We start from the raw sequence: 19,258 nt of genomic DNA on the forward strand, positions 1-19,258 counted from the left end.
AACGAAAGATATCCAGCATGCCTCTCAAGCAAGGGCAGCCATGAGCTTTTCAAGTCAGTGTCAACTCAACCAGCACCCCAAGTCTAAGAGGCGGTAGAGTGATCTGTACACTGGGTACCGGAAAAGCCATTTTCCAAGCCCTGAGGAGAGGCCAACATTCATACTGAGATAAAAATAAAAGATGAACTAACCTTTTCAAGCTGATCCATTTTTTCTGACCATTCCTAAAATAAAACAACAAAAAAGTACAGTTTCCAGGGAAGAGTATCAGTAACATAAGGTTTTCAGAAAACAAAACAACCTAACTCCCCTGCAAAGCAAGCAAGCAACCAATCAAAACAGCAAATAAAAAACCCCATAAAGTTGGCTTAGTATTAAGAGAACCAAGAGTCCTAAAAGGAGAAGAAAATGAATTTTATAGAAACTTGTAGAACACAAATATAAACCTGCAGATTTTTACTAAGCGGAGCACCCAACAAAGCTGTAGTGTGGTGTTCTGATGCAGCTTTTCACTTTATTCCTGAGTGTTTTTCCATGAATACTATTATTATCTCTTGGGAGTGGGTAGCTGGGGCAGCTGAGTTGGTAACTATAATTGATATTTAGAAATTAATTTAATGAAGGTAAGAGGGACCATCCTCACCAGCCCCTGATAATTATTTTCCTTCTTATCTTGATTTTACCAATATGCTTTACGCTGTCTGGTATATGACGCCCCTTATTCACAAATCACAGGAGGAAAAATAACCATCGGTACAAAAAGCCATATTCCAAGTGCCTATAATCAGAATTCACCAATTTTAGATGGTATCATCATTTATGTACATTTATACCATAGTTATCTAATAGGTATTGGTGAATAATGTCTTTTTCTGGCTAGCAAATGTCCTAATACTCATTTTAAAATACTCACTTTAAAACCAACCACCCCACCAACTATAGATGAATTATATATATTAAGTGAAACATAATAAATTGATCCTGTCTTAATAAATCAAGATTACCAGTATGATATCTTGATGTTTTTCTTAAGTTTAAAATGCCATTGAAAGAAATATTTACTTCATAATTACTGTAATAGGTGGTAATAGTACTATTTTCCTTTCTTATTGTTATTCATTCAGCATCTATCAATGGATGGTTCTAGTGAGATTACAGGAGTTCCTTTGTCTAACTCACTGGGTTAAAGACACTGGGGAACAGACTGTAAGAACTATGTACATCATAGAAGCTGGGCTTGAGAGCATTCTCCACTCTAAGAGGCAAATGTTTGGGGTTTTAGGGGTCTAGGCCTTGAGACAGGTTTTTAGAGGACAGAGACCATTTCCCTTCTTTTGGGATATGCCACAAGATAGAACACATCATTTCCCTTCTCCCTGTTACAAAGTTACACAGAGTGACAGAATGGTATTCTCATATTCTGGATGCATCTCATGATTATAAATGTAAATTACAGAGCATTCCTCTTCTCCTAGGCTGCAGACATTTTCTACCAGGTTTACGTCATGATTTTTGAAATCACGTCACCAAGTGAAATCTCTCCACCAGTCTTGGGCGTCACGTATAAAATACCTGGTCCTTTCTGGCTAATGCCAAAGCCAGTCCTTCTGCCATTTTGGCTCTGTTGGCTTGGAATGTCTCATTCTGCTCTTGAAATTTCCGCATGGAAGCTGTTAACAAAGAGGCTCTATTTGAGATATGGCAATATTTCAGAAACTGCATGACAAATAGCCCATGTGATTATTTTACAACTGTAACCTAACAAAAAAGATCAAGGTCAAATAAGTGGATAATGAGACTGGGAAAAACCTGATCTGTCTCAACATTATCCCAGAATCTTTTGGGCTTAGCATTAGAGCATAGTTGTTTTTTTGCTTTCTCTTGTTCTATTTTGGTAATAAGCAAGTATATACATTTAGGAAGATGCCAAAAGGTAACTTTTTCAACAGTACAATGATAGTAGGTAGGTTGCTAGAAGATGCTAATGCTGTTGCTAAGTGATGGTTACTAGCATACTTTATCAGAATTAAAAATAAAATTCAAAACTATGCAAAACAAAAAACCTTTCTTTCACTTTGTTTTCCTTTAAAATTTTTTTAAGTATATATCAATAGAAAACTTCTTTAGCATCTTTCTTGGATTGAATCCAAAGGAGAACATATGAATTAGGACTAAACAAAATGTATGTTCTATTGCTGGAGAAGTGATGACAGCCAAAAACTTCCCCCCATTCTGAATACAGCAGCATGAAGCTATGGCTAGAAACAGGCTCCTAATCTAGGTTTAAGGGCCAGGCACATGATTTTACTAAAATCTAAGGGCAGCCAATAAACTGGTCAACCGGATGAAGACAAGCTGATACACATAATGACCTTCTCCTAAGAAGCATGCCCATAACACAACATCAACAGGAATTGTATGCTTATAAATATCAGACAAATGTTTTATCATTCTGATTAAGAAGTACACTTAAAAAGATTTGAGCTATGATGAAGGACAAACTTAACCAATACACTATTGTTTCATTAAAAAAAAAACTAAACCCTGAAAAGATTGAAAAAAAGCAGGAAAAAAAATACGTACAATCCTGGTGTTTTTCTAATGCAATTTCAAGCTTCTCTTTTATCTTCTGCAAGTTTCGGACCTGTTCAGCATAGTCTTGGGTGAGGAGGGTGACGCACATACCAGGAATGGACAAACATCAGGAAAGGAAGTTAATTAAACAAAAAAATGAGTGAAAATGATGATGATTTTCTCAACCCGAAAACCATTGCTGTTAAGGAAAGCTAGGCAGACAGCCTCCCATTAACAATGAACAACACAAGCAAACAGGTATAGTACAAACCATCCACGGTGTAAATGGTGAATACAAACAGGCAGGTTTGTTTAGCCTGGATAGAGAGCAAGAAGTGGGCCTGGTCTGATCATCAGAAACGCCCTGCTTGTTAATTTCAAACCTCCGTTTTCACTTCCCCTTCCAGTATTAGCGATAGGATAGGGCAAAAGGAACTCACTGAACAGCTCACAGTTCATACAGCTGAGTTAACAGTGGTTGGGACAATAGCAAACACCTTACCACAGGATGGTCTTTACCTTCAAAGTACTTAATTTTCTAGAAAAGTCAGCTTCCTTTCTACACAGGAACTGAGCTTCCTATGCCATATTAAAGGTGAAAGTCAGAATTAATTATCTGGGTGGCCAAAGAAGATAGTATGGTACAGTGGAAAAGTAGGTAGGCTTGGGCCAAATCCCAGTCTGTAGCTGAGAGACTGTAAGCAAATTATTGATCCCAAGTATTAGTTTCGTTACTTAGCAGCAAATGATGGTATTAATCGCAATGGCCTCAAACGCACTTAGTAAACTGCTTTCTGTGTCCTAATTAGATAACAAATTAGGTGTTTTTCTATGCCAGAAGCAGCGGACACGCTTCAGTAAGAGGTTCAGGAAGAGGTACCCGCTGCTGCTGTTGTTCACATGGAACCTGGAGGAAGATACCCAGGACACAACTGGGCTTTCTAAGTGTCTGTTCTCTGCCCCATCCCTTCTCTAATTTTAGTCAAGCCCAAATGATTCTTCCGTCTCTATGTCAGGGCAGGTATGTAGCTTTCTCCCCAACATTAAACAAAAGTAAAGTTATTTCACCTCTGTTCCTGATGTTATTTACAAGTAGGTATAATTGGATTGTAACAACTGAATTTAAAGAAGACTATAGTTAAGAGTATGGACTCTAGCAAGCAAATCTGGGTTTGGATCCGAGCTCCACCACTTACTGTTGGTGACCTTAACCTCACTAAGCCTAGTAAGGCTACAGTGAGGACAAAAGGAGATAGCGCACCAACTGGGAGCTGGGAGCTATACTACAGACCTTTGATAACCTCACAAACACAAGTATTTGTATACAATTTGGTGAGTTTTGTAGTCTACTGCTTTCACTCCAATAAAATGTGCATAAGGCCAAGGGACAAAAAGAAACACAGAAGCCATTGACCACTTCACAGGATGAAACTTTCAAAATGTATCCGCTGGCAGAAACCAAAATAAGAAACTCACAATTCTATCACAAACATGCCCTGCTCAGGCAAGGATATAATGGAAGTTGTGTAAATTGTAAACTGCACACAAAAGACATAATGAGAGTTACAGCTTCTATACAGGTGTTGAGTATCACTGGAAAGTGGTCTAAAGACCCAGGACACTTACACAAGTGATATGCAGCTGTAGCGAGTGGCAACGTAGCCACTCTGGTGCTGAAGAATCCATCTGTTGGCCATTCCCTGTAAGTACTATCCCCTACCCTGACAGCTATGCTAACAGGTGGAAGATCGTCAAATCTAGTCTACGTATACTTTTAATACCTTTTATATCCATGGCTAGAAACCTCAGGAGCAGAAAAACCCAACTTATTCTTTTTGAGTTTACAGTCTTCAGTACACTAACAAAAGGAGGGAACCCAAAGGGCACAAATTGCTCCATTTTGACTAAGAAATACGTCAATGTATAGCACTATAACCATAAGGTTACACTATATCGTTATTTGACATAGACAGAGGGTCAGCCAAGGAGAGTGTTCTTTGCTTGCTTTTTATGAAGTCTCTGACATACCAGAAAGTCTGGCTTCTAGTTTCCGGATCTGTTCATTTCTTCTTAAGAGCTGGGATGAAAGATCTTCTCTGGAGCTGCTTCCATCGGAAGCCTGTTGAAATAAAGACAAGACGTCACATTCACACATGGGTTTTCAGCAATGTGAGACCCCAATACTGAACCGGAAAGCAACAACTCTTATTTCAGCTTTCATTATACTTTAAATGTGATCACTGAAGAGCTTCTTAACATACCTCGGTCCTAGCTTCTCTACCTGTGAAATAGCAGCGACACTACCCCCTTCTACAACGTGGAAAAGGTAGGAGATGCTAAAATGTGTGTGTGTGTGTGTGTGTGTGTGTGTACAGTATTAGAATAAATAGTGGCAAACAAATCCATTATGGTCATATCACACCAAGTACATAATACAAAGAATATATTTTCAGTGATGAGAAAATCAGGGACGCCTCAGTGGCTCAGCCCGTTAAGCCGCTGCTTTCAGCTCAGGTCATGATCCCAGGGCCCGGGGATCGAGTCCCACATCGGGCTCCTTGCTTGGCGGGGAGCCTCCTTCTTCCTCTACCTCTGCCTGCTGCTCCCCTGATTGTGCTCTAACAAGTAAATAAATAAAATCTTAAAAAAAGAAAAAAGAAAATCATTTTATTTTTCCAAAGGTAAAATCCTGGCAGAAAAGGGCAGAAGGTTCTTTAACAAGGGGTCAAAGGCTGGTGAAGAACTGATCACTGACATTGATAAAGTTTCCATCTAAATGCATCAAAGACTTTACCAGATAATACAGATTCATTTTAAGTTTTCCTTAATAAAATGGAGATCTCTCAAAAAAAAATAATACGAGGGGCATCTGGGTGGCTCAGTGGGTTAAAGCCTCTGCCTTCAGCTCAGGTCATGGTCCCGGGGTCCTGGGATTGAGCCCCGCATCGGGCTCTCTGCTCGCGGGGAGCCTGCTTCCCCCCTCTCTCTCTCTGCCTGCCTCTCTGCCTACTTGTGATCTCTGTCAAATAAATAAATAATAAAAAATAAATAATACGGATTCAATAATCAATATATTAATTAAACATCAATTTTCCCCAACAATCTACTTTATTTTTAAAAAAATTTTTAAAGATCTTCTTTGAGAGAGGTAGTGAGTGAGTGAGCATGAACAGAGGGAGTGGCAGAGGGAGAGGGAGAAGCAGACTCTCCGCTGAGCAGGAAGCCTTGGGCTTGGCCTTGGGCTCAATCCCAAGAGCTTGAGATCATGACCTGAGCTGAAGGCAAATGCTTAACTGAGCCACCCAGGTGTCCCCACACAATCTATTTTAAAATGTCTGGATACTACTATTACTTTGCGCACTGCTTACTACCCCTAACAAGTAACTTATTTATCTTTTTTTTGGATGATAAAATTTTTAAAAATACAGAAGAGTAGGGAGAATGGTTTAACAAATGTTCTCCATCTACTTTAATAATTGCTGATGCTTTACCCTATTTGCTTTATTGTTTTACTGAAGTACTATAAATAACAGATATGACATTTTGCCTTAAACACTTTGATAAACATTTCCCAAATATAAGGTCATTTTCCTTTATAGCCACAATACCATTATCACACCTAAAAAATTTTTATCCAGGATCTAGTCTTTAGTCATGTTTCCCCATCTAACACCCAAAGTATCTTTAAAGGTGGTTGAAAAATTCACTTTATTTTTTATTTTTTTAAAGATTTTATTTATTTGTCAGAGACACAGTGAGAGGGGGAACACAAGTAGGGGGAGTGGGAAAGGGAGGGGCAGGCTTCCCGCTGAGCAGACAGCCCCATGCAGGGCTTGATCCCAGAAGCCCGGGATCATGTCCCCAGCCAAAGGCAGACGCTTAACGACTGAGTCATCCAGGACCCCCAAAAATTCACTTTAAATATTCACTTATGTGTCTACACACTTGTCCAGTCCAACATTTATTGAGACTTGGTTAAGTTTATACATAAGAGGCAGTCTCTGGAGGTGGAGGACCTGGGTTAAAGTTCCATCCTCACCACTTATAAAATAAGACCTTGGGCCCATTAGTCACCTTCTCTGTGCATTGATTTCATCATAAGTAAACTATGACAACAAACATGATCAATCTCACAGAGCTGTGATGAGGATTAAATAAATCAACGCTTGTCAACTCCCTAAAGAATGGCACATAATTAGTTTCAATACTTATCTATATTAGAAGTTATTATTACTGTTAGTGAGACATCCGCTTCTCAGATGTGCTAAGCATTGGGAACAGTGGTGAAACAGAGTCTCCAACCTAGAACAGCAGGAGAAGCAGCTACTATTATGAAATGCCTGTTAAAAGAGCCAGGCACTATGCAAAATGTTTTATTTATTAGGCAGAAGAGGTAACATTGCAGGCCTGCAATCACAATTCTTAGCAAGGTCTGTCTGTAAAGCCAGCCCCGGGGCTGACCTATGGGAACTTAGACTTTGAAAGGGTTCCCACCATTACTGATAAGAAAGGTTCACTGTATCTAATCTGTTTGTGTACAAAAATATGGTTTATGCTGAACACCTGTTTTCCTTCCGGGAGTCTAGAATTTTGGTAAATGCTTGGCAGACGGTGCCTATGTGAAGAGCCCCAGTAAAATCCCTGGGCACTGAGTCTCCAAAGAGCTTCCCTGTAAGACAACATTTTACATGTGCTGTCACAATGTTTTCTGGGGGAATTAAGTATGTCCTATGTAACTCCAGGGGGAGAGGACTTTTAGAAGCTTGCACCTGGTTTTCTCCAGGCTTTGCCTCATGCATCTTTTCTTCTTGCTGACTATGCTTTGTATTCTTTCACTATAATAAGTGACAGCAGAAGTAAAACCACACGGAGTCCTCTTAAATAATCGAACCTCAGGATGAACACTGGGGACCTGACACACATGCTTTAATAAGACAAGTATAGTTCCTATTTTACAGATGTGGGAACTAAGGCATAGAAAAGGAACTTGCCCAAGTCATATAGTAACAATGAAGCTGGGAATCGAATCTAGGTCTGACTCCTTAACCTGAACTGAGTTCCTAACTACTACTCTCTACTGCCTTTCATAAGCCTCAGAGAGACAGACAAGCAAACCACCAACGATGCAGTGTAAACAGGTGCTGTTACAGAGGTCAGGAGGAGATAAGGAACCAAACTCGGCTAGGAAGGGTAAAGAGTAGAGGGGATGACAAGGGCAGGTCAGGTCAAGGGGGCTTCCTGAAAGTAACATATAAGTGGGGTCTTGAAGGTAGCATAAAATCTGTTAGAGGAACTCAGGAGCAAAAGGAAGAGATGAGACATTTCAGAGACAGGAGACAACAAGTGCAAAAAGCTGTGGGCAGGAAGGAATATAACACATTCCAGAAATGCAATAGGTTCAGCGTGGATGGAGCACAGGGTCTAGCAAAGTTGAGTGAGATGAGGTTGGACAGGGAAGCTGTGCCAAGGCCATGAGAGTTTACCACTGTACTATGTATGAATTTGAACTTCATCTTGAAGGTGATAGGGAAACCACTGAGGAGTTTTAGGCATTAAAGAGACATGAATACATCTGCTTTGGGGAGTTATTGGAGGCAAGGAGCCCAGATAGGCTGCAACAGTTGTCCAAAAACAAAAGACAGCTTGAAATAAAATGGAAGTAAATGCACTCATAGCAATGGAGTAAAGAGAGCAAGTTTGAGACATTTAGAAGATGGAAAACCAAAATACTTGTTGATTGGACACCAAAAAAATGGAGGAAAGAGTCTAAAATGCTTCTGAAATTTCTTGCTGGTGACTTGGGGGAATGGAGGTACCCATTTGAAGAAGGAGTTAAAGAATTCAGTTTTGTTCATTTTAGAATTTGAGACACTAGAGGAAAAACATTTGGTTGGAGAGATATATGCAGTGGGACATACAGGTTTGGAGATAGGGCGTGAAGATCAGAATGTAGAGACAGTAAGTTCAAGTAGATTACTTCAGCAGTCTCAAAGGAAAATACTTTCTGAATTCAGGCCAGTATCTATATCTGGAATACTTTCAAGATGACAGACTTCATTTAGCATGTCATCATGAAGGCAAAGCAGGTACTTCTGCCACAGAACTCAGCATTGAAACTATATCCTTCAGCCTGGGGATCAAATGTGCATTACATCCTGTTAAATATAGCAGCCAATGATATCAGGTAATCTTATTGTTCCATCCCAATAACCTAAGAGCTTCTGCCATGTAATCTGACCCAGGACAGGTAGCAGAAGAAAGGAGGAAGAAGACTCATCTGACCCTGGAAACAACTCAATGGTCTATCATCAGGAAAAGACAGAGATAAATTGTGGCCTTGTCAAATGCTGGAATCTTACACAGCAGTAAAAGTAAATGAATCACAGCTTCATGGAACACAAATGCATTCTAGAAACATAGTGAATTTAAAAAAAAAAGTTCAAGAATACTATGGAATACCATTTTTATAAAGTTCACAAATAAGCAATACTAAACAAAAAATTGTTTATAAATATATACATATCTGGGAGGATATTTTAAAAATCAAGAGAATCACGATAAACACAAAATTTAGGATGGGGTTATCTGGAAGGCAGGGAGGAAGAAAGTGAACTGGGAAGGAGCATACAAGTGCCTTCAACAGTATCCACAATGTTTTAGTTCTTTGGATAGGTGACACATCAACAAGCATTCATTTTATTTTTATGCTTTATACTTTACAATTATATTACATACATTCTTTTATATACATCAGATATTATAATTTTTTTAAAAAAAGATAACTGATTTTGAGAGGATCCTGTCATACGCCAAAGACACACTTTTAATCCTAAGGCATGAGATCTACCTAACACAACAGCATCTTCATTGTTCTGAAATCTTTCAGGTCCTTTACAAATAAGGGACATACTGCAGTCAGGAGTGTCATCTTCTCATCAACTTTCCTAGTAAAAGAGAGTACTATAATTCCACACCATAATTCATAGACCATGTTAGGCAACAATGACTTAAAGTATATCTGTCTGCAGAGATAATAAGCCAAGGCTTTTTGGAGAAATGAAATATAAAAGAAGATGCACAAAGTATAAAAAGAGTGTAAGAGGACAATGTAGAGAATATGAAAAGGGACTCTGAAAAAATAGGAAAAAACAGAAAAGCACCTTAGAGTAGGAAGAATCAAATATAAACCCCATCTAATCTTTCAATTTTAAAAGAAAATACTTATGGGAAAGTCTCTTTGAAATACTATTTTAAAAATATATCAAGAGTGTACCAAATATTAAAAATTAGAGAAGATACTTACAAAGTCATCTCCCGAGTCAGCTCCCATAGAGGCAACCGATTCCTTGCTCACTGACCGTGGTATCCTAGTAGCACCCCCTGGCCTCTGAGCCACAGCGGTCTCTTCTGCAATTTTCTTCTTCAGTTTTGCAAACATTTTTGCTGTGTGGTTATCCTGCACGGATGACCAGCTCGTGAACCACCCCAGTAGTCTAGTCCTTAGGCGAGCAAGCAGGACTTCAGAGACTGGTGCCTAAAAAGTTCCAGACATCCAAGAATACTGCATTCCCACTTCAATGTGGCCAAGGGCTTACAGAACAGTATCTATAAATCAGACGAAAGAGAGCGAAGTTAAACACAGGAGAGGTTTCAGCACTGAGTTGCTTTTTAAGTTTCAGGTTTCAAAATTAAGTTTCATAATTTTACATGTACATTTAACAGAACACGACTGCTAAACATTTAAAAAGCACTCAGGTGATTCACGTGCATAAACAGATAAGGAAATCCAGGCTTGAGGAGATGAGGTAATCTGCCAAAGACTGTGTGCTTAAGTGGCAGGGCTGGTATTTGAACCCAGGACTCTGACTCACAAGTCCTTACTCTTTATTATGCCACGTTGGCTATGGCATATAACACATATAGTAAACTTGCCCAGGGTACATGTTAACATCACATAATGGTTGGAAATCCTCCCCCCAATATTAACTACAGTTTACTTTTTTTTTTAAGATGAAGACAAAATATGTACTCAATATGGGGATAAAGGAATAACGTTCCAATGTTCGAGGATGGTTTGCCATCAGCTCTTGACCAGAAAAAGCTGACAACCTAGAAAAAACAGGCAAGCCAGACATCTATCCTATATAAGCATCAGATGCCCTTAAACATTTCCTAGAAATTCTGTATGGTTCTCTTTAAGGCTGATTAAAATGACCTGAACTCAGTTTCATCTTCAGAATGTTTTACATGATAATCAACATGAGATTCAAACTTCTTTTCCTCCCAGTGTTGTATGAAACACCAATATACTGGTTCCAACCTTAACTTTCCATGTTCTGTGGAGGACACCTAGGTTCTGCTCTAAGATCTACAAACGACTTCTTACCACTTCAGATTATCCATGTAAATCTGTACAATTCTTCAATGTCTGTAAAACACCTACTCACCTGGCTTATCTACCAGATTTAAAACAGCTTGGAGGTCAAAGCATTCTGTCCTGCATGAAAACAAAGATAAAATGCATTGGGTATTTCCTTTCAAGTGTAAGGCCAAAATGTTTGGGGGAAATGGAAGAGGATAAAGGGAGAATTAACTAGAAGACAGAGGGAAGAATCTATCACTGCCACAATCTTCAGTGGGATACCTTCTCCTTTGCAATTGTGATCTACCTGGAGCTTCACTAACAGGCACAAAGAACAGAATCTCTCATTGGTGCCTAAATTTACTTCACCTTGGGAGACTCGAGCAAAAACCACTTGAATGAGATTACGGTTTCCTAGGGCCAGTATTTCTCAGTTGATTCTGACAGTCACACATTGTTTGTTTACCTGGCGAGATCCGGGCAGTCTAGTCACAGAGCCTTGACTCGCCCGAAGAACGTCACCGAGAAAAAGAATGGCTAAACTGGGTAAAAAACAACCGCCTAACGCCTAGAGATAGGCAAGTACCTGCCACGCCAGTCTGGATCCCACTCAACTCAGGCTCCTTCTAGAACCGGCCGCGTTTGGACTGTCAAGGAAGGGAGAGGGACTCAACGTCTCTCCCATCTGACAGCAAGGAAACTGAGACCCAGAAAGGAGGAGTGACTTGTCCAAGGTCGCTGGTGGCGGTGGGGGGGGGGGGATCCTGACACCCTAGGCGCCAGACTCCCCGGCCGGGCAGCCCCTCTGCCCCCACCCCCGCCCTTTCAGCACCCCCGGTACCGCCCCCCGCCTTGGGTCTTGGGCAACCCCGTCCGGGCCGCTCTGGGGCAGACCGAGGCCACCGGGAGAATGAGGGGCCTCCTGGCATCTCCGGCCCCCGCCCGCGCACCTGCCGCTCTCTGGGCAGCGGGCAGAGCCCCGCCTCCGGGACCTCTCGTGAACACCGGCCCGCGTCACCAGCCCCCACGGCCGGCCGGCGAGCAGAGCAGCGACCCGGAACCGCACCTCCACCAGCGCGCCGGAAGTGGCTGCGCGTGGGGCGGGCCTGCCACGCGCATGCGCCCGCGTGCGGTCTCCGCGGTCGACGGCGACATGATCCGGCCTGCGGTTGGGCCGGAGCCGCTGGAGGGCGCGGGCGGGAGGCTGGGAGCGAGGCTGGGCGCTCCCTAAGGCCGGCCCGCCACGTCACCCAGCGGCCCGAGCCGTGGATGATGACAGGGTGGCTATAAGCCTTTATTGTTCTTTTTTTTCTTTTTAAGGGGGCGGTGCGGAGCGGGGGAGTGGGAGGAGCCTTGTGACAGAAGGGAAAAACACCCAGTTGGTGCGGTGGGGCCAGCGTGTGTTGTGGGGCTTTGAATCCTAAGGCCACTGCTGCGCGGAACAGAGAGGGAGTTTCCGTTCCGCTCCCCGCATCCCAATCCCATTGCGCCCTGCCCAGCCGCCTGGCCGCGGCATAGTAGGTGATCACTGCGAGTCCGTGTCTCCCTCCTCACACAGAAGCCTGTGGCTTTAGAAACTACAAATAGGTCTTCGCGGTTTGTGACTAGTTTTTTTAAACTTTGGTGCCCATGACCAACTGCAGGTTATACGTCTTATATCTCAACATAGGACACACATAATGTACCATTGAAAGAAAAGTTCCTCGAATCATACTCTTTTATCATACACTCCGATATATTGTATTTCAAAATAAGCTGATGGCAGCCCACTACATTCATTTCATTATCTACTCATGGTCCTCCAACTTCTGACAGTTGAACAAACTCGAGAGAGGTAACTGCCTCGTTCAAAGTTACACTGCAAATTAGCCTATGTCCGGTCTCTGGACTCCTTGATGCCAAACAAGTCAGACATTCCACATTGAAATCGCACATTTGAAAACCCCCAGACGACCAGAGGGTCAGCAGCTTCCACCCCCGCCAAACAATCCTCCCTCCGCGTGTGACACTTTTGACCACTTCGAGCAAGGCAGGGAAAAAACCAAGACTAGGACTCAGAAGAAACTTACCAACCAGAAGAATAAGCATAGAAGCTACGACCTCAAGACAGTCCTAAGGGTCTGAGGTATGTTCTGAAAGAAGCAAACCCTAAGTTTAGCACGTATGTTGTCAACAATTCTGAAGAAGTGCCAAAAACTTTAAGCAAATAATGTTTATTTTTATATTGATGATACACTTAATATACACGTGGATTCAAGATACAAAATTCATTTACAAGAGTTCACACCTGATGAATGTAGTCACATTCCTAGAGAACATTTATCAATGCAAAAATGTTTTCAATACACGGACAACAAAAATCAGATTTTCTGTAATCTTGTTATTCAATAAACATCAAAACAACGTTTAACTTTCCATCCTCTACCATTTAAGTGCCCTTAAGGTGGCAGGCACCATAACGGAAGAAAACATTGGAAAGAAGAGCCTACAGAATCCACCTGCGGAATCACAGTGTTTACTCTGAAATTGATTGAGTGAAGTAGTTAGTGAAAGGCTTGCTATCCTTTATGACAAATCACATATCATAGAAGAGTCAAAAGTGATGAACTCAAGAAAATAAAATGTTTCAATAACTTCTGAGTTTCTAAAATCTATGAAGTATTAACTGTAACAGACAAAGCAGAAAAAGGCTGAAAAAGAACACAACAGGAAAACATCCTTAAGAGTATGTATGGCTTAAGCAATTCAGAAACACAACGAGTAAGACTTTCACAATACCACAAATGTTCAAGTCAAATGATATTGACCAAATAATTTTCCCCTTAGTTATTGGTAGTAAATAGCCCCTTCAAAATTTATTCTACTGATAACACATATAAAACTAATGAATCCAAATGGTTTGCTGTCTCACAGAGCTGAGTTGACAGATTTTGATCTAAAATATTAACCCACAATACCCCAAATTTAGTACAAATGAGCAACAAGACAAAGTCTCAAGGATTACAGTGATTTGTGAATAGCTAGATAGGCAACCAAATAGCTTCATTATTTGCACACAGATTAGCAGCACTTGGATAAGAACTGTTACATGAAAATTATTGTGCTTCAATCTCTTGAGGAGAGCTAATAAATATAACTCTATAATCCCTATAGTGTTACAATTCTATAACATTTCAGTTACAGACGAGCACAATTTTTAAAAAGTATTTCACACCACTACAAAATCAAGTAATTGTATTCTCCAAATGTAATTTCTGCTATGATTGAAACAAGTGCATTTATGCCTAATATCCATAATATAGACAATAGGTTCACCATTATTTTCAGGGAAAAAGATCAAACTTATTTTAATTCCTATGTGATTAGCTTTAGTGATGATGTGAATAAAGAAAAAGGATATTCAAGCTTACAATGGAAATTCCCCAGAGAATATAATAATGTGGCCTGAAATGACAATAATCTTTAGAGCAAAGTAAGAAATGATTTACAACTGCTTCCTCTGATTCAAATTACTATTTGTACTGGTGCTACACAATGAAGATAACCTATTTGGATAATTTCCTTCACTTATAAGCTCTACTGTGAAAATGTTAGGACATTGTATCTGCCTTTCCTATTATCTAAGTCCTATCCATCTCAACTGGAAGAAGTCTCTAAAATGTAAGACTCATTGATTGTTGAACAGCAAGGTTTATTAAAAACAAACAAAAAATCATTGTAGAACTAGCCATATGGTCTATGTGACAAAAAGAATGTATCCAGATAACTATAAAAAGCTATGAACATGAAGTCCTAAAATATTTTACCAACCATTAAAAGTTATTTTTAATAAGATAGCCAAGAGCTAAAAAAACAACAAAACAAAACCAAACCCCTCATTCTTTAGGAAATAATAAAAATTCTTATTACCCTCTAACATTCTAAGCAATTTTTTTCCTGCAGATTTTTAATACATCATAACACATAATTTAGGAAAAAATCATAACATGCAAAGGAGGGTAGGAATAAAATTTTTAAAAATGCAGCGGTTATTTTTCTATAGTTTGTAAGTATTTACTTTGGGTAATAAATGATAATATATTATCATTTCACAATTTATAATGGTTTGTCATACTGATTTGATGTTTGAGAAAACTTATGGGTCCAATTCTAATGTTCACAAATCCTAATTTTCATCTCAGACAACTGGATATTCACAATAGCGTAAAAAGAGAAAATAATACTAGTGATATAAAAATTTAAATACTGCTTACTGCAGACCTATAGGAAAGCTAGCTATAATTCCCTATCTCATTCTGAACATAATAGAATCACTCTATTAACTTTCATTCCGTAAGCCTATCATTAAGAGTAGAACTCTGAACCCTGAAATTACCAATGTCTCAATAAACAATACTACACCTAAAAAGATGATTGTCTTAGGATATAGACTGGAAATGTTCACCAAAATAGGAAAATATTCCTAATAAGTAGTATGTTTTATGACCAAATTCAGGCTTAAGTGAATCCGGAGTGCAGAATTAACAAAATGTACTTCTTACTATTAAAAAACTGAATCTAGGGGCGCCTGGGTGGCTCAGTGGGTTAAGCCCCTGCCTTCCGCTCAGGTCATGGTCTCAGGTCCTGGGATGGAGGCCTGCATCAGGCTCTCTGTCCAGCGGGGAGCCTGCTACCCCCCACCCCGCCACCCCTGTGCCTGCCTCTCTGCCTACTTGTGATCTCTGTCAAATAAATAAATAAAATCTTTAAAAAAAAAAAAGCAAAAAACGGAATCTACTGTTCAAATGTTTTTAAAAAATCACACTGCTTTTAAAAAAATCACACTGCTTAGAGTAGTTCGATAAGAAATAACGTTTAAAGAAAACATGAAAAAATTAACAAAAATATTTTAAAATTAAAAAATGGTGCTTCAGTGATTAACAATATTATACAGAAATGGAATTCTCAAAAGTTACACCAAACTAATAAGTGAAAAATACCAATTTTAGCTTAAGAAAACATTTCATATTTACAGACTTCCAAAGGAAATGTTTCTATGGCACCAACAAGTCAGTTACACTTAATTTAATACATTTATCTTTACCCAATTTAAGGGTATGTCCCCCTACATTAACCTGACACCCTTCCCTTCAATAGGTGATTGAGTCCATTCACACATCAATTATTTTTCCTTAAACACAAGGCATGCTTAGTAAGTTTCTGTTCAAAAACTCAGTGAAGCTGGGACACAGTGTAATACCATGTTCTGAAATTTTAGTTTGAGGAAGATGAATTGCCTCATTTATTTGTTTATTTATTGTAAGGTAAAGTGGTCACAGTATTCAGGAAAGACTGGGAGGTGCAGCATGAACAGAAATAAAGTACAGAATGGGGGAAAGGTTTGGTTTTCTAAGCAATTCCTACCTCATTTAACTGCAAAGTAACTGGCTTTGCAACTGTTAGAAACAGCAGTCATATTCCCAATGTCAATCTTACTTCTTACTGCTGCTCCTTTCCTCCAACTAATGTCCATACTGAGCCTGAGTCAGTTCCATGAATTTTAAATAGCATAACATCTGCTGTGCTACTCTCCGATGGCAATGAATGATTTGGTTACTAAAACAGAATGTCAGATACTACGGACATTTTCACTGATTTTTCAGAAATAGTACATTACCAAATTTTCATATTTACTTACCAAAAAGGCAATTACAACTCTTTAAAAAATTTGATACTGTAACTGAGAGGTGTTATGAATAGCTGGCTTCTTATTAAAAATACAATGAAGAGGCAAAGAAACATTTGTCGGGTGGTAAAACCGACATCTGACTAATTTAATCTACCACACAGATGTAATCGTCTGAAAAATAATGGGGTACACAGTTGTTTTGCAGTTATATTTTATCATGCAAAAATAACCTCTACTTAATTTTTGCGTGAATGTGTTCAAGCGTTTACTATACATCTCCTACCCTCGTCCGTGCAAATACACGTGCCAGGTGGAAACAGGAGTAACCAAACACTGAGACTCTGAGATATTCCGTGTACATACCCTGGCACTGCACATAGTCACTGTCCCCTAAGAGAATATCCTCCCCCGCCCATCATCCTTGGTAGAGGTTCGGAGGCCCAGACTTGATAGCACGCCATGCACCTAATATTAAGAATTCTATTTCATGTGTGAATATATCATCAATTTGCAGAACACAAGTGGTCTCATAGAGACAAAGAAATGCAACTGGAGGCATTTTATTCACTAGAAGCATTTCCTCAGGTGAGCCTACTCATCTTTGATATGCGACTCCAATAAGAAAAATCTGTAGTCTGAAACGCCAAGGCAGGACTCAATTAATCACAGCGGCTGCAAATATACAGATTAAGCATCTCCTGTTCCTTATTAAATCTGACCCCACCTAGGTACATCTTTCCTCTAGCTAATGCCCCTTTTCCTGCCTCACAGAGACAGCTATAAAACGAGACACATCGGTGAAAAACACTGTTCCAAAATTAAAACTTAGTATCCGGTATTGACATGGCAACTACCAACAGATTTCTCTATTTAATGGACATGTTCCTATCTGTTTTGAAATGTGATCAAAGTAACTTTTTCCACAGCCCCTTAGTTCTCAGTATAAATACTATTCAGTACTACTACTCAACTAAGGGTCAAGAAAATAAAGGACTAACAGAGCTTAAGAACCTGCTGGTGTCCCAATCTCACACACTAAGGGTTTTCAGGCTTATACCACTAATTTCTCGTCCATTTACGTGGAAATTGGCAGATGATTTTAAAGCTAAGAATATCCTGCTTTCTGTTAATATTTTCACATCCTAATTCCAACTCCAAATTAGCCAATTTTTCCCAAACACAAGCCCCTCAGAATAGAGGCTCATGAATGAGACACAGCCACAACCTAATTACAGCTGCACGGCCAATGCCGCCATGATGTCCTCACAGAACTCAAATAAATTCAGCCCACAGTAGGTATGGGTATATAATATACACATACTGCATACCAATATATTTACAAATATGTACATATATACAAAAGAAGTATACACAGAGATTGCATCTAGCATCACAAAAATATACACATGCGATCACAAATAAAATAAGATTTTCAAATAAATAAGGTCAACAAAAGAGCCCTCCGTGTAAATACCCTTTATACTCTCCAAACACACACAGGAACATATACATCTAAAATATCACCGGAGATTCATACCATTCATATTCATATCAAATCTCTTTACTCACTTAGGGTAGGGAGGTGGTTCTGAATCACTGGCAGTAGCCACGATTGCTGACCCTTGGCACCTTACTCTATTTCCAGTCCAGAATGTTCTCTATATATCAGGCTGATTACAAGACTTCATGGATAACTAAGTACAAGATCTTTCAACTGAGTCCAGACCCCTTTTAAGAGACAGAAAGTTACGAAGTCACACAGGTCAGAGGTTAAACTTGGGAGAAGAATGCTAAAGAAAGCACCACAAATTGACACATAAATCAGATTGGATGCTTTTCTGTTTTCCTCAATGGGATTTGGTACAACTGCCACCTAATCTATTTCAGCAAATTCTATTACAAGAAGAAATAAAGGGCAGTAGCCACAAGTAAAGAAAAAATAAACCCAGATCCTGTATCAGGAAAAATTCAGTCATGACTAGATTGCACTTTGCTTTTATAATTTCAAAACACTTCAACTTGGTAAAAATATAAAGGGTACAATAAATTCTCTGTGCTTTGAGGGGTTTTGAGAGCACCACTTCCTAGGAGGAAAACACACACACATATACAAAAAATATATCCTGGCTGGAATAAAGGTTAAATTGTCTGACTTGGGGATTTCTTAAAATCAATAAATAAAAATTTGCTGGGCTGACTGATTTCCTGGTTTCAATATTTGATCTACTTTAAAAATACCCTAATCTTTTGTGCCAAAATAGAAATCTCTAATTATTCCTTTCTTGTTCATTATAGAAAGCAACCTGAGCTACCAGAAAGACTGGGCTGAGGTTAGGAGATGTGAGTTTTAGTTCTAGCTCTGCCACTATGAATAAATTGTACAGTGTTTTGGGGTCTGAGCTTTCTCTTCTGAGAAACAGGAAAATAGGCTGCTTTACCAACTTCAGAAATACATGGGTGAACAAAGAGAAAATAATTCCATTGTGCTTAACACTGTTTTGTGTGTAAGGGACTTCTTGCAATCCTATACCTTGTTCTGTTTGCAGTGATTCTTAAGGGAGGCGAGAGACTGTATCAGAATCTCCAGGGGGGAGGTTGTGCGATTTGAAAAAGAAGTGCTTTTTCCCATTGCTTTGCTTTGTTTTTAGTTCCAA

At 39.5% G+C, this 19,258-nt stretch overlaps 1 protein-coding gene across 2 annotated transcripts in view; it reads right to left on the reverse strand.

Moving 5' to 3' along the window:
• Window positions 1-12,014, reverse strand: part of GOLGA1 (golgin A1) — a 48,428-nt gene extending 36,414 nt beyond the window's left edge. The window contains exons 1-7 of one of the 2 annotated variants that reach the window (XM_080820824.1): window positions 11,887-12,014; window positions 11,022-11,071; window positions 9,878-10,179; window positions 4,603-4,693; window positions 2,584-2,658; window positions 1,573-1,670; window positions 192-224 (exon numbers count right to left, since the gene is read on the reverse strand). In XM_080820824.1, coding sequence (XP_080676950.1) covers window positions 192-224; window positions 1,573-1,670; window positions 2,584-2,658; window positions 4,603-4,693; window positions 9,878-10,012 — 432 coding nt within the window. In that variant the 5' untranslated portion in view covers window positions 10,013-10,179; window positions 11,022-11,071; window positions 11,887-12,014. Of the gene's footprint in view, window positions 1-191; window positions 225-1,572; window positions 1,671-2,583; window positions 2,659-4,602; window positions 4,694-9,877; window positions 10,180-11,021; window positions 11,072-11,522 lie in introns of both variants that reach the window. The other variant, XM_080820825.1, reaches the window with a different exon arrangement.
• Between the last annotated feature and the right edge of the window lie 7,244 nt (window positions 12,015-19,258).

Source organism: Martes martes (assembly GCF_963455335.1).
Source record: "Martes martes genome assembly, chromosome: 12".
NCBI classification, from domain to species: Eukaryota; Metazoa; Chordata; class Mammalia; order Carnivora; family Mustelidae; genus Martes; species Martes martes.